The sequence below is a fragment of the Glycine soja genome, chromosome 9 (assembly GCF_004193775.1).
Source record: "Glycine soja cultivar W05 chromosome 9, ASM419377v2, whole genome shotgun sequence".
In the NCBI taxonomy this organism is placed as follows: Eukaryota; Viridiplantae; Streptophyta; class Magnoliopsida; order Fabales; family Fabaceae; genus Glycine; species Glycine soja.
In genome coordinates this window covers 33,781,828-33,797,862 of record NC_041010.1, presented here as the reverse complement: position 1 = coordinate 33,797,862, position 16,035 = coordinate 33,781,828, and the positions used below count along the sequence as shown (strand labels likewise).

The 16,035-nt window shown below is 32.9% G+C and overlaps 1 protein-coding gene and 1 pseudogene across 1 annotated transcript; both read right to left on the bottom strand.

The window, feature by feature from the left end:
- Positions 1-8,304: 8,304 nt before the first annotated feature.
- LOC114368379 lies at positions 8,305-12,437 on the bottom strand (annotated as a pseudogene).
- An 800-nt stretch (positions 12,438-13,237) lies between these two features.
- On the bottom strand, positions 13,238-15,693 carry LOC114368080 (cytochrome P450 71A26-like). Its single transcript, XM_028325433.1, has 2 exons — positions 14,722-15,693; positions 13,238-14,047 (listed from the first exon to the last, which is right to left on the bottom strand). The coding sequence occupies exons 1-2, from the start codon at positions 15,664-15,666 to the stop codon at positions 13,421-13,423; spliced, it is 1,572 nt and encodes a 523-aa protein (XP_028181234.1). The 5' UTR covers positions 15,667-15,693; the 3' UTR covers positions 13,238-13,420.
- Positions 15,694-16,035: the final 342 nt, after the last annotated feature.

Genomic DNA, 16,035 nt, shown 5'->3' with positions numbered 1-16,035 from the left:
CCAAGTCTGATATTTAGCCCAGGCCGACACAACATAAGTACTAATCAAGATTTGGCAGAACATTCTAAGCTATATAAATCAATTAGTTATTGGTCAACACCAATGGAAAAAAGCCCTTTCAAATCCAACAGAGTGGATATAGGAAGAAAGAAGAGATAATAACCGTTGTCTCATTGTGTCCCAAATTATCAAAAAGACAGAACTAACTCATCATGTGCATGCATTTCTAAAGTTGTATTCCCTAACAATAAACAGTTAATCCATTTACAATTAATAAACAATATGATCCTTGAAAATGACAACTTATATAGCTTTGGTTCCTGAAAGTTGTGATACATAAAATAAGTACTTTAGGAGATAAAATTGTTAGCAGATTAATAACTGGATAGTGTGAACATGTTAGCAGGTTCATACTTTTAGAGAACAATTTATATAGACAAACACTTTCAGAGACCAAAGCAACACCAGTTGTCACTTTCCAGGACCAAAGGATATATTAGCTCAACCATTTTCTACAAATATTATGTTCATTCCATATTATTCCTAGTTTAGAAAAAATAGAAAATTTCACAACAGTAACAAGTGACTTTCTATTCTTGATTATGAAGCTAAAAAAACATAAACATAAAGCATGAGCAACGTCAACCAAATTCATTTATAGCTCCATAAACCTGACTTCATCTTATAATCCTTACATGTTAAAATATGAAAATTAAGGCAATATTTATATAATTATTCAAATATTTCAATTATTTCGATAAGAAATCAATAATAGAAATCAATAATAGAAACCAATTCTCATAAAGGAGAGGCACAAGCATCTATTAAGGGTAACAATCATAAAAAAACTAACTTTTAGAATTAAATTCAGCTTGTTTCTTAGTCCTTATTTGTTTTCGTCTATATTACTTTGCCAGTTGTAGTTTAGGGTGAAACTACTGATTTCTTGTATTTCTATTTGTTAAAATGTTGCTTGTGAGCTACTAGCTGAGTTTATTATCAATTAAAATAAATCCATATGAAGACAAATGCACACAAAATGCATTTATTTGTGCAAGGGAAAAAGAATTAGGTTGAGAATCATATAGCTGAAAAATGGCCACATAATTAGTATTTTAGCAAAAAATCACAAGATAAACATAGTTGAATTTAACTACATTATGAAATAGACCCACCATAACTTTTTCCACTTTTGTGCCATTATAGGTGCTTGTGTAGACAGTTTGCTCCATATATCAAACATGTAAATATCCACATAAGTTTAAAAGTGGAACGCATCAACAAATGGCAATAAATAATGTTCAACAACCACCAAACCATGTGTTTCCTTTCTTCAAAATGTTTTAACATTAATTCATAAGTTTGTGTGGCAGCATGCCTCTACTTCTACTATTAGTTTACTTCAAACTTGATAAGTTTGTGTGCATAAGCTAAAAGTTGCATTTGGAGATTACTCACCCATGTTTTCATAATTTTCTCTACTAGTAACTAATAAAGTGTTGTCATACATGTTAGTTAGACCAAGTGATATACTATCTCATAGGTTAAGACAAACTATTTGTGATTGTGCCATAAGTTTTTGTGCATGAGCTAAAAATTTCATTTGGAGATTACTCAACCATCTTTTCATAATTTTCTGTGCTAATAAATGATTAGATTTTTTTATTCATGTTAGTGTAAGAAAAGTGATTTTCTATATTATAGGTTAAGACAAACTATTTGTGGTTGCCTAAAATTGCCACAAGTAGGACAACATTCAAGCCAACGTATAGCAATTAACTTATTTATCGGGGGTGGTCGGTGGGGCATGCAATATATAGCAATGTATACAAAGCCCGAGATAAAGATAGTGGGAAGATTGTTGCTTTGAAGAACGTAACATTTCACACATCCGATCCTGAAAGCATAAAGTTTATGGAAAGAAAGATAATGATATTGCAGGCTCTAGATCATCCTAATGTCATAAAACTGGAAGGACTAGCAACATCAAGGATGTAGTATAGTCTACATATACTTTTTTATTACATGCATTCTGACCTTACAAGAATTATCTCCTGCCCTGGGAGAAACTCACTGAACCACAGGTTTGGTTTCTATCCTGATATTAATTTCAATGCACTCTTAGTATAAAAATATTTTACATTATTAATAAATTATAAATCATTCTAAATATGTCTTTAAAGTAATTATTACAAAAATTAACAATATTATCACTCATTAGTCTATGAATGATTGGAAGTATAAATAACTTTTATACTAGAATTCGAGCTAATTATATTTTTATTCCTAACATTCATTTTGAGATGTTTGTAAATTGTAATTGTTTGCTTCTAGGAAAGGCTACATATAAATGATTTTTTTCTTTTATTTTAGTTGTTCTTGATTTTGTTTATTAATAAATATAGGATTTGTAATAGCTTAAACTTAAAAATCTTTAGTCACTTCCTATGTTGTTCATGTTGTTGATATTTGGATCAGCTTTTAGCTAGTGATGAAATGATAATAGTGGTTTAGTTGTAATTTATGTAGATCAAGTGTAATATGGATAGAGATATTAAACCTTTTAACTTGTTAGTAGATAAAAAAAAGGGGTGCTAAAAATTTCAGATTTTGGGTTGCCAAATTCTTTTGCTATCAAACTTGAAGGACCTTTTACAAATCGAGTGGTCACAATTTGGTATAGAGCTCTTAAACTTCTTTTAGGATCAATGGATTATGGATATGAAATTCATCTCTGGAGGGCATAATGCTTGTTGGCAGAGATGTTCCTTGGAAGACCAATTATGCCTGAGAGGACCGAGGTAAAACTATTTGGACTGCATGAAAATAGTGAAAGAGTTTATTTGTACACAACGATGATTGATCTCATCATTATCGAAACTTATATCAAGTCATGTCACATGCATGTTAAAGTAACTAACTAATTTTTGCCCCCTTTCATGGAGAAATTATGACATGGTCTACTACATGTGATCTGTCTATGATGATAAATAACTTTTACATGACATGTAATTGAGTTCTTCAAGAAAAAATTAATAAAACTCAATTATATGTTACGAGAAGATTACCGAGGACATGATAGTCTTAGACCATATAATAATTTATGTTGTCCCCCTACTATATTTGGGTATTGACCCGAATTCTTTGAACTCATGCATTCGCACAATCATAAATTGGCATCGATGAAGATTGGATGGTTGAAATCTCAAAAGCATATTTTAATTGTGATTCATATCTTATGAATTTGTGAATGCATTTGGTACATTCTATATTAATTAAACCTGCTAATAGAAGCTTTTGGAGTCTGGTCAGCTGCTAAGCATTTTGTGTATATAGGTGGAACAACTTCACATGATTTACAAACTTTATGGTTTACCTTCAATGGATTACTAGATAAAAATGAAGCTAATGACAAGCTTCCGTCCACCACCACATTATAAAGCTAATTATGAAGAAAATTTCAAGGATTTTCCTTCCTTTGCCTGTGCTCTCTTGACCACTCTTCTTGATCTAGACTCTTACTCTCGTGCCACCGCTGCCTTTGCTCTTCAAAGTGAAGTGAGTTACTTCTATAGCTTGTTGCTAATTAATCATGTTTCTAGTCACTTTTATGTGCACTTACATGTGTTTTTATTTGATAATGAATGACTTAGCAAGACTGTAATAGTCTCTGAAATTAAAATCTTGCAATAAACATAAATATTTTTAATATCTATAAAAAAAATTTGGTTGAAATTTTTTATTTGATGAAGAGGACGTTTAAGGAAGATTAGAAGTTCACCTTTGATAAAATAAGATAACTATTGTCTTTCCATTGTTCCTTACCTTAGTCTTTGCTTTTCAACATGAAGAGCATCATGATTAATTGACACTAAGATCAAGTCCTGAATTAGCCACTTGATATTTGAAAGTTAGCAAGGTTTTGTTACTAAATTTGCAAGTCTCATACAAATGTATAAACTTTCAAAAGTTTGAAGAACAAAATAGAATTTTTATGTGTTGTAAAAACATAATTTGAAAATTGAAATTGCTATATGCTAAGGGTTGACTGCTATCAGTTTTTTGATGTCAAGTCCATTAGCATGTGACCTTTTAGCGTTACCAGTGATCTACAAAGACGAGGACAAACACTCACAAACAAAGAGACGCAAAAGGTATGCTATCAGTTTAGAACTAAGAAGCTTTGTCTTTCACACAAGTGTGAACCAAATTATGTGCTATTGATATATTAATTGTTAACTAGAGTGCAACATTGGATTTCATATTGTGGACTGATCTTGATCATTGTTTATTACTTTTCATAAAAAAACTAAGGTGCAAGTGTCTAAAAAATAAAGGGCATGTATATCAAACAAGTGCATGCAATGTGATTCAGTCACCAAAGAACCAAACCAAACTGCTGAACAAAGCAGGAAAGATTCAGAATCAGCATAAGACGTGATTTCCAACCAAACAGTTTATATATAGCTGGAGATGACTACAAAAAATGACCTTTTAAAAAAAATAACACATTCTAAGACGGTTGTCCACAATCGTCGTAGAATGTCTGAATATTCTAAGATGGGTTCTTCGAGAGGACCGTCTTAGAATGTAACATATTCTAAGACGGGTGCTTGTTGATGATTGTATAATGTGTTACATTCTAAGATGGATTCATCAAGAACACATTCTAAGATAGTCCTAGACAAGGGACCGTCTTTGAATGTGTTACATTCTAAGACGGTCCTCTCAAAGAACCCATCTTAGAATATTCAGACATTCTACGACGATTGTGGACAACCATTTTCATAGACGCCTATCCTTTCTATGATGTCTGATACAACGAAGGTCAACAACCGACATTGTATGTCAAAGTTAATCAATGTAGAAAGGCATTTTTGTAGTAGTGCGTAAAATTTATTAAGCAAGAAATAAGACATAATCAAACACATTATTCACTGAAGCTCAAATGAATTTCACCCAAAAATTAAAAAGTATGCTAGAAAAAGTATATTAAAGATATTATTGCTAATACTGTATCAATGTTGGAGATACAAAATTATTGAGTAAACATTCACTTTAATTCTTAAGATTTGTATACGTGAGTCACCTTATCTTAGAATGTTGGAGATACAAAAATTTGTGCATACCCTTTAACTACGAGTCTGGCCTTGTGCTTGTTGATTGAGCAATCTGCATTAAGCTTTGTTCTGAAAACCCATTTAACTCCAATGACTTTTCTACCTTCATGCCTATCAACAAGTTCCCATGTTTTGTTTTTCTGTATCATGGACATTTCCTCCTCCATTGCAACTTTCCATTTTAGATCCTTTTGTGCTTCCTCACAGCTAGCAGGTTCACAAATTCCTACATTACATCTTTGATAAACATCAGAAAGCAGTCTTTTGCCTCTGACTGGAGGGTCATCTTCTAATTCATCTTGCAACAACTCTGTTCTTTGCTGTCCAGGATGATTATCATTAATGTTGTCAAATAGTTCAATTGTTCTTTGTAAGTTTTCCCATTTCCATTCCTGACCTTCATTGAAGTGCACATCTCTAGTAACAGTCATCTTTCCAGTTTGAGGATGATACACTTTTTAGGCTTTTGAAACTGAACTGTAACCCACAAAGATGCCCAAAATTGCCTTTTTGTCAAATTTGTCATGCTTAACCTGTGGAACATGTGCAAAACAAACACAACCAAACACTTTAAGAAAAGTTAGTGAAGGCTTATAGCCATACCAGGCCTCAAATGGAGTTTTATCCTTCAAGACTTTGGTTGGAAGCCGATTTTGCAGAAAAAACTGTTGTGTTAGTTGCCTACGCCCCAAATGTTTTAGCCAACTCCTTCTCATGCAACATACATCTAGCCATCTCCATCATTGATCTGTTTATCCTTTCACTATCCCATTTTGCTCTGGAGTGTAGGGGGCTGTGAGTTAATATTCAATTCCAACTTCTTCACAAAATTGATTAAATTTTGTTGATGTATACTCTTTCCCATTTTCATTGAATCTTGCAGTCACTTTGAGTTTCCACCATTTTCTTGAACTTCACAAATACTTCAGCCACTTCATGCTTGAATTTCAAGAAAAAAAATCCAGCACATTCTTGTAAAGTCATCTATGAAAAGAATAAAGTAGAGACTACCTTGTAGTGATGGTGTTCTTTGAGGTCCTGCCACATCAGTGTGAATTAGCTGCAACTTTTGAGAGGTTCTCCAAGCTAATTTGGGGAATGATTTTCTATTTTGTTTACCAAATTGACAAGCATTATAGTTTGGCAAACTATCAGAAAGTATTGGTAGACCTTTTGACATGTCCTTTTTTTCATGTTTAGCATTCTTTCAAGATGGCAATGACCAAGTCTCTTGTGCCAGAGTTCCGTGGGTGTGACTTGAGTGAAATAGGTTGCATGCTCCTTCTCTGTTAGATCAAATGAGAAGCTTTTACCTCTCATTTTAACCCTTAGAACTTCCCGGCCAGCAATGTCATAGATAAGGCAGTGTTGATGTTCAAAGGAAACTTTAAATCCTTTTTAATCAACTGACCTACACTTAGAAAGTTTTGGTCAATGTCAAGTACATAAAGAACATCTGATATTATTTTGGTACCTGAACACGTTGAAATTGCAATGGTTCCTTTTCCTTTTGCAAAAATATAGCCACCATTCCCAATTCTGACCTTTGAGACATTAGTTGGCTTCAAATCCTTGAATAGAGTCTTATCATATGTCATATGGTTCGTACAATCACTATCAATCAACCAACATTCAAAACTACTCCTCATCGAATAGCATGTTGCAGTAGAAATATAATCTTCTTCCTCCTACTCAACATCTTGGGCATTGACTTCATGCTGCTGAAATTTGCTTCTACAAATTATAGCTTCATGTCCAAGCTAATTGCACTTGTTGCACTTTGCGTCTGGTCGTTTCCAACATTTGTATGGTAGGTGACCTAGTTTTCTGCAATGCTGACAAGGTGGATAATTTTTCTTTTTACCCTTACCTTTGTTTTAGTTGTTTGCACTATTTTTGCTGCTTGTTGGCTGGCTCTTCTTGACATATTTCTTTCTACTGGATTCAGCATGATGGTGCTTGGCTGGTAAAGCACCTTCAACTGCATTGTCTTGTCTCATCAACCTCCGTTGCTCTTGGGACTGCATAGCACTTACAAGTTCTGCCAATGTAATCTTTGACAGATCCTTAGTATTTTCCAATGAAGCAATAAAAGCTTCAAATTTTTCAAGGGCAATCACCAGTATTTTCTGAACTATTATTGAATTAGAAAATTCAGAACCTAGCAACCTCACCTTGTTAGCAATGCTAAGAAGTTCGTTTGCATGCTCCTTGATTGTTTCAGACTTCTTCATTTTTTGCTTCTCAAATTCTCTAATCAGATTCATGGCTTGCATTCCCTTTATCCTTTCATCTCCTTCATATTCATCCTTGAGGAAATTCCAGACTTCAAATGCTGATTTGATTGTCATGATTCTGGTGAAAATGTCTAGTGAAACAGCAGCAAACAAGGTAGCCTTTGCCTTTGACTTTCTAGTTTTCCTCTCTTTTTGATTTTTAATCTGAGTCATAGTTGGATTGATTGGTAAAGGAAGAACTTCGAAGTCTTCCTCAACAGCTTCCCAGAGATCATTTGCCTACAGGTGAGCCTCCATTCTTGCTGCCCAGATGTGATAATTATCACCATCAAACACAGGCGATGTTAGTGTTGTGTAAGGAGTTTCAGAATCCATCCATTTGATGAGTTGAAGCAAGTTTATAGGCTTTGTTTTTTTTTTGTGTGTGTGTGTGTGGGTTGTACTGGGTTCATTCACAGGTCCCTCTAAGAAAAAAGCTCTTGATACCAATTGTAAGTTTTATAGCAGAAAAACTATAATAAACAAAGAAGAAGAGAGACAATACATATGTGGAGGAAATAGAATGATTTTATTCTAAATCAAATTATTCTGAGCAGCAATACAATACATAAAAAATTAAAAGCAAAACAGAAACTAATCACATAACAAGATTTCAAGAAAACAGAAAATTAAAACTGACATGCTCCTAAAGTATAGAAACCACTTATTGACTAGACTAATACATAACTGAAACAAAGAAAAAACAAACAAAATATACAATTACAAAAGTAATTTAAACAAATTTAAACATAAATAAACCAACCAATATAGTTCAACTATCACTAACCATAGATTATTCTATGAAGGCACTCTTGGGCATAGATTATTTTAATAATACATTACAGAGAGAATATTCTCTTATTTTTCTTTTAAGTAATTCCTTCTATATAATCTTTAAAACTCACTACTTATGTGATATATGTATGTCGGGATGCAATTGCAATAAGAGGAAATTTTCTATGAATGGTCAACCCAGTAGTTTCAGTTATGTCCATTGTCTGATCCCCCAAGTCTCCTTTAGGTATTACCCAATTAAATTGGTGAACAAGGTTTGCTACTACAAGCTCAACCCACAACCATGGAAAATGTTAATCTTGGGCAAGCCCTCCTTCCTGCTCCAAAATGGGAGCAATTGTAAACCATGTCCTTTGACATCTATTGGACTATTTAAGAACCTTTCTTGTTGAAACTCTTCTATTTAAGAACCTTTCTTGTTGAAACTCTTCAGATTGGTCCCAATACGAAGGATCTCTTGCAATTGCCCAAGCATTAACCATACTTGTGTGCCAGCTGCAATGTCATAGCCCATCACCTTAGTATTTTGCATGGATTCCCTTGGAGTCAATATGGTAACTGGGGGATGTAATCGAAAAGTTTCTTTAATCACTGCCTTCAAGTAATGCATGTTAATCAAATCTTCTTCGGATATGTGGTGTTTACCTCTAACTACATTTCTGACCTCACCTTGTAGCTTATGCATCACAATTGGGTGCCTCAAGATTTCTGTCATTATCCACTCTAGAATTGTGGAGGTAGTTTCAGTACCTGCACCAAACATATCCTGAAAGAAATACTCATCATATGTCAATTTCATTATCTACGTATACCTTGGAATTGATTCCAAGAAAAAAAATAAACTAAACATGTATCAACAACTAATATGCGACCTAACTTTTGCTTAGGAAATTAGTGTAAAAACCTACTAGATACATGGAAAATCAAAAAACACATAGCTTTTGTAAAACAACTGAACTAGAGAAATGTTAATTAGGAACTTATATACTATTTAACTCTTTGCAATAGACTCTATCATGAAGTGAAATTCACGTAAAATTTATTAAGCAAGAAATAAGACATAATCAAACTCACATTATTCACTGAAGCTTAAATGAATTTCACCCAAAAAGTAAAAAGTATGCTGGAAAGAGTATATTAAAGATATTATTGCTAATACTGTATCAATGTTGGAGATACAAAATTATTGAGTAAACATTCACTTTAATTCTTAAGATTTGTATACGTGAGTCACCTTATATTAACTTGACCAAACCATTACTTTAGTCGCCCTGATTTATAACAACATTTTATTTTTTTTATAAATTATGTTTTAAATTTTTTATCTATTCAAACTTGTTAATGACGTCAAACTAGTTGATAAAAAAATTAAAAAATACTGTATATAATAAAAATTATCCATACATGCTTTATTAAAATTTTTAATGATGTAACAAGTCACTAAAATATAAATAACAATTATGCTATGAACAAATGTTATTTGGCAAAAGAAACTAAAAATGTTAACATACGAAAAGAGTATGACCAAAAATGCTAAAACAACTATTTAGATAGTACGAACAAAATTTTTGAAAAATTTAAGGAGAAAAATATATTAAACCCTAAAGATTTTATATTTTTATGATGAGATAGAAACTAGAGCAGTTGACTATAAGAATATTAATATGCACGACCACACATGTACTAATCTTGCGTACGTACAAGGATCAAAGCCTTTATGGTTGTTTTATCAATCTCAAATCCCATGGCATTTGTCTTTTGGATCCTCAACAAAATGTCAACCAAATCATTCTGGTCTTCCTCATTAGCATCATCATTGCTTCCCTTACTAACATGTTCATTAACAACTTCATCAAAGAATTCATCAACCTGTTTAGCCGCTCTCTCTGCCCTACCATACATCCCATTAACTCTTCCCAACCAATCAAGCCAAGGTATATAGTCTCCCAAAAGCGGAGTACCCATCAGCTCCACCATCTCGTTGATCTGCGTGCAAAGCTTACTCCCTCCTTCTCCACTGTATCTCCTTCCTAGAGCAGCTCTACACACTATGTCATTGGCCACTGTACAAAATAAACCACTAAAATCCACAGGCATCAAGGAAGAACAACACTGCCTAATCTTTCCCATCATTATGGAGATTTCCTCGTCTCAATGCACCAAAAGATTGAACCTTTTTGGCACTGAGAAGATGATGCAAGACAAGGATACTCCTCGTCTACCTCCAGTAGTTGCCGTATGCAGCAGATGCCACATCTTCGGAACCGTACAAGAGGATATCAAACATCTTACGATGTGGTTTGTTGGAGAAAACGGGGTCATGTGTTTTCAAAACTTCACGAGCTGCCTCAGTTGTTGAGACAACAAGAACTGGCACCTTTCCCAAGTGAAGTAGCATTAAGGGCTTTTTTATCTGAGTATGAATACCAAATGGTAATAACTTTTTGTAATAATTTAAAATCAAGAAAAAAAAAATTGCCCCCATTTGCTAAAAAAGCCAGCATTAAGGGGCCATAGGTTTGAGCTAAGGATTGGAGAGAGCGATGAATATGAGTACCAAGTTGATGGAGGTTTCCAATTATTGGAAGCTTTGGAGGAGATGGTGGTGATGGTGAGGTTTTTGCTGGAATTATTATTATTCCATTTGGATAACACAAAGAGGATGATGAAGCTAATTACAACTGGGAGGAAGAACTTGGCTCATCCTCACGCAACTCGTATGCAACACTAGAAAGCATAAGTTTTTAATATACGATGAATGATTACTCTAAATAAAACTGTTATATTTTCTAGAGAAAAAAATACTTTTTTTTTTGCTGTATGAAAAAAAAGACACTTCATTCCTGTTTATATCTTTTTTAAAAAATAATATTTTTAAAGTATATCCATATTTTATTTTTCAAAAAATAATTTTTAATTACAGGTGAATCCTCTTTACTTAATATATTTTAAATAAAAAAAAATTAAATATACATAAGAAACTGATCTATTAAATATATTTTCATCGCAAATTACTAATGTGATAAATAAAATATTTTTTTTTAACTATTAGTCCATATACATTACATAAATACTACTTAACATGTGCAACATATTCTAGTTTTATACTGGAGGAGATTTAAGTATTAGATTGAAATACAATTTTTTTTACATACATTGAAGAATAAAAATTTCAAGATATTCTGCTATGAATTTGTAAAGGTATTTCTATAAACAAAACCATGTTCTTAAAGTGATCGATGACAAAAATGTTTAATGCAAAATATAAAAAAAGAAAATAAGACAAAAAGAATTTGACAAAATAAAAAAACATGTGGATGAAAATACAAAATATATAAAATAGTTTGTGATACTATATTAAAGATCTTTGTATTGAATAACTTTCCAACACTTTTTTTGTCCTTTGTACATCTTCCTCTCATACTCCTTTAACCCCATGGATGACATTACAAGTCCAATAAAATCTATATACTATTTAAATATTTTTCTTGTATTCTTAAACTTTAATCCTAAGACAAAATAACCTGACTCATTTTACATGTTTGTTTAAGTACACTCATGTCCAAGTTCATCAAGATAAATATTGGGACATATAGTCTTCTGTACGTACCTCAATGACTAGTTTGCGTCATGCTCATTACTTAAAGGGATCATTCAAGAAATCTAGAATGGGATAAATCATATGTCATCTTCGAATCATATTGCCTCAAATATAAAACTTGGACAAATCTCTTTCATATTTTTTTCATTTACTATTAAAAAATTATATTTTAACATTATTGTATGTTTTACGAAAAATCAATATAGAAAAATAAGCAATAAAATTTTTTAAATTAAGTCTAACCTTTTTAAGACGATTTTATAAAAATTCTCTTTGATAGAAGGTGCTAACAATGATTTTTATAAAATCGTCTTTGATTTGCAAGTTACCCTGATGATTTTTGAAAAACTTGTTTTTATTTTAAGCTAACAACCATGATTTTATGAAAACTATCTTTTAAGTTTATTACTAAATTAAATTTTCAGTCTGTACACGAACCCTCACTCTCATTCCCTTCACTTTGTCATGACCTCACTCTTGTCCCACCATGACAGAGCTTCCATCTATTGCTTCTAACTTTTGTTGTTCGATGAAGCTACTCCCGAAAACTCTAAGAACGATGAGAAGATCTTCAAGACCAAGTGCGTTTAGTGCCACACCATCGACAAAGGTGCCAGTCACAAAGTGTCTATCGTCACTCATCATCTTCGTTTCCACTTTTTTTTGCCCTAATTAACTCTCATATCTACTATTTCAATGTTACTTTTACTTACGTACATCAGCTTTTTCTTAAATTTCAACACTTCATGCTCTCGGGTTTATGATGGCTCTTGTGGAAAATTGGTGCGAGATTTCAAGCATCTCAATCTCGATTATTAGCACAACAAACAACGAATTATAATATAGGATAACTATCCTATCATATGTCCTCCTATCCCAACCACCAAACAAGCTCTAAATGCTAAATTGTGACAATGATTTTGCTCTGTCACCTTGACATTTCCATAATAATTAATGAGTCAGCCATTGATGCAAGAAGTCATGACGTCAATAATTAATGATCATATTGCCCCCAAATAGCATATATATATATATATATATATATATATATATATATATATATATATATATATATATATATATATATTCATCAGAATATTGATTCATCAGAATTCTTCACTATTTTATTTTGGTGGAACATCCTCACTATAATAATGCATTAATGAATTTGGGAAACCTTTACAAGTTGTCATGGTTGTTGTTCGCATGGTAGAATATTGTCCTCATTCAACTTTAAAGACAACATAATTGGAAAAATATTGAAGTGATCGAACATTGCACAAACGAGTTTCAAGCGTATCTTGTAGATCAATCTAGCACTAATGATCATAAAGAAAATTTTAAGTTGACAACACTTTGATAAGTGAAATTATAAAAATCACTTGATTAAATACTGTATAGATATGTCTTACATAGAAAGTAGCTAAAAGAGTACAATTGAATGATAGCTTTAACTGAATAACCATAACTAAATAGAACAATCAATACATTTATCCAACAATCATTATAATTAAAAATAGATTACTATGAAAGCACCATCGGCCATAGATTATTTTGATAATACATTATATATTAAGATTATAGTCCCATATTTACCTTCCAACTTATTATTTTTATCATTTAATTATTCACTTCATATGTATGTAGCTAGGGATAGATGAAACTGCCACAAGAGGGAATTTTCTTTGACTGGTTATCCCAGTAGCTTCAGTCATGTCCATTGTCTGCTCTCCCACCACTCCACTAGGTATTTTCCAATTAAATTTGTGAACAAGGTTTGCTAGTAACTTCTCAATCATAGCCATGGAAAATATTAATCCTGGGCAACTCCTCCTTCCTGCTCCAAATGGGATCAGTTGAAAATCATGTCCTTTAACATCTATTGAACTATTTAAGAACCTTTCGGGCTGAAAATCTTCAGGTTGGTCCCAATATGAAGGATCTCTTGCAATTGCCCAAGCATTAACTATTATTTGTGTGCCAGTTCCAATGTCATAGCCCATCACTTTGGTATCTTGCATGGATTCCCTTGGAAGCAATAAAGGAACTGGCGGGTGTAAACGGAAAGTTTCTTTAATCACTGCCTTCAAGTAATGCATGCTACTCAAATCCTCCTCAGTTATGGGAGTTCTATCACCAACCACATTCCTTACCTCAGCTTGTAGCTTCTGCATCACAATTGGGTGCCTTAAGAGTTCCGTCACCACCCACCCTAAGATTGAGGTGGTAGTTTCAGTACCTGCAACAAACATATCCTAAAAGAAATTCCTATTCGTTGTCAATTTCGTTGTCTACCTTTTAATTCCAAGAAAGAAGATAAACTCAACATGTATCCATATTTTGCATAACTAGCAAGCATATGACCTAATTTTTTGTCGAAGAATCATATACTACAAGAGAATTAAAAGTCAAGAATAATTTTTGTACAATAATTGGACTAAAAAGAAAGGCCAGTATATAACATATTCTTTTAAGTTTTAACTCTTTATAATACTCTACCATGCATGAAGGGTGGAATTCATGTAAGCCTTGTTAAATAAAAATTAGGACTTAATAAAACTCTCGCATTACTCAATGAACCCCAACTCCCCAGGTGAATTTAAAATTTGTTGCTAATTAACATTACACCAATGTTGAAGATACAAAATTAATTAGTAAACCACCACTTTCTTAAGATTGTAAACGCCAGTCACCTTATCTTAACTTTACAAAGCCATTACTTTATATACGAGTCCCTGATTTATAAAATGTCATTTACTTTTAGTAGGATGAAAAGTAAATTATGTTTTAATCAGAAAAGTAAAGATTCTATGAAGTTAAAAACAAAGAGTATATATACTACATAGTTGGCGATTAGAATATTAGATTTAGGAACCTATTAATGCAGGATCAGACATGAGACAAGAACTAATCTTAATTATATACGTACCAGGATCAAAGCCTTTATAGTTGTTCTATCAATCTCAAATCCTACTGCGTTTGTCCTTTGGATCGACAACAAAATGTCCACAAAATCATTTTGGGCTTCACCATCAACATCATCATCATGGTCTCTCTTATTAACATGCTCATCAACAACTTCATCAAAAAACTCATCAAGCTGTTTAAACACCCTCTCAGCCCTACCACATATCCCATTAACTCTTCCCAACCATTCAAGCCAAGGTATAAAGTCCCCTATAACTGAAGATCCCAATAGCTCCATCATCTCGTTCATTGGCTCACGAAGGTTACTTCCTCCTTCTCCACTGTATCTCCTTCCAAGAGCAACTCTACACACTATGTCATTGCTGAGTGTAGAAAATAAATCAGATAAATTCACAGGCATCAAGGAAGAACAACACTGCCTAATCTTCTCCATCATTATGGAGATTTCTTCTTCTCTCACTGCACCAAAAGATTGAACCTTTTTGGCACTGAGAAGATGCAAGACACATATACTCCTTATCTGCCTCCAATAGTTGCCATATGGAGAAGATGCCACATCTTTGGAACCATACAAGAGGATATCAAACATCTTACGATGTGGTCTGTTGGAGAAAACGAGGTCATGTGTTTTCATAACCTCACGTGCAGCCTCAGCAGTTGAGACAACAAGAACTGGCATTTTTCCAAAGTGAAGTAGCATCAAAGGACCATAGGTTTGAGCTAAGGATTGGAGAGTGCGGTGTGTGAGTGTGCCAAGTTGATGGAGGTTTCCTATTATAGGAAGCTTTGGAGGAGATGGTGGTGTGGTTTTCTTGGGTATTGCAGTGTTGGAGCTATTATTCCATTTGGATAAAAGATTGTGGACAGAACACAAAACAAAGAGGGTGAAAGCAACCATTAATGGGAGGAAGAACCAGGATGAAGAGTTTTCAAGAGAGGTTAACATTGGGTTTTAGTTGTAGTGTGTAGTATCTTTTCCTTAATGTGGTGCTTAAATATCAATGCAGAATAAGATATTTATAAGCGTTGGAAGTCATTGCCAGCTACGTGTGCTTGTGGAGAATATGTTTACGTTTCATGATTTTACACACGAGCTACGCGTGCAACACTTTTTTGAAGGAAAATTATTGAATGATATAGATATTTTATTATTTTAATCACTTTTCTACCATTTCTTATTTATTAGTAATTTTTTTTTATAACATCATAAACTCTCTTACATTTATATTTTTATTTTTATTTTTTCATTTTTTAGGTGTCGAATATCATATTGAGTGTTCACATAATATTTTTCAAAAATTATTTATAAATACTT

Excerpts from the sequence above, each read along its gene's own strand:
- LOC114368080 (XM_028325433.1), bottom strand. The coding sequence starts at position 15,666 with ATGTTAACCTCTCTTGAAAACTCTTCATCCTGGTTCTTCCTCCCATTA. Across the intron at positions 14,048-14,721 it reads CTATAAAGGCTTTGATCCTG|GATATGTTTGTTGCAGGTAC; the intron begins GTACGTATATAA and ends AATTTCTTTTAG.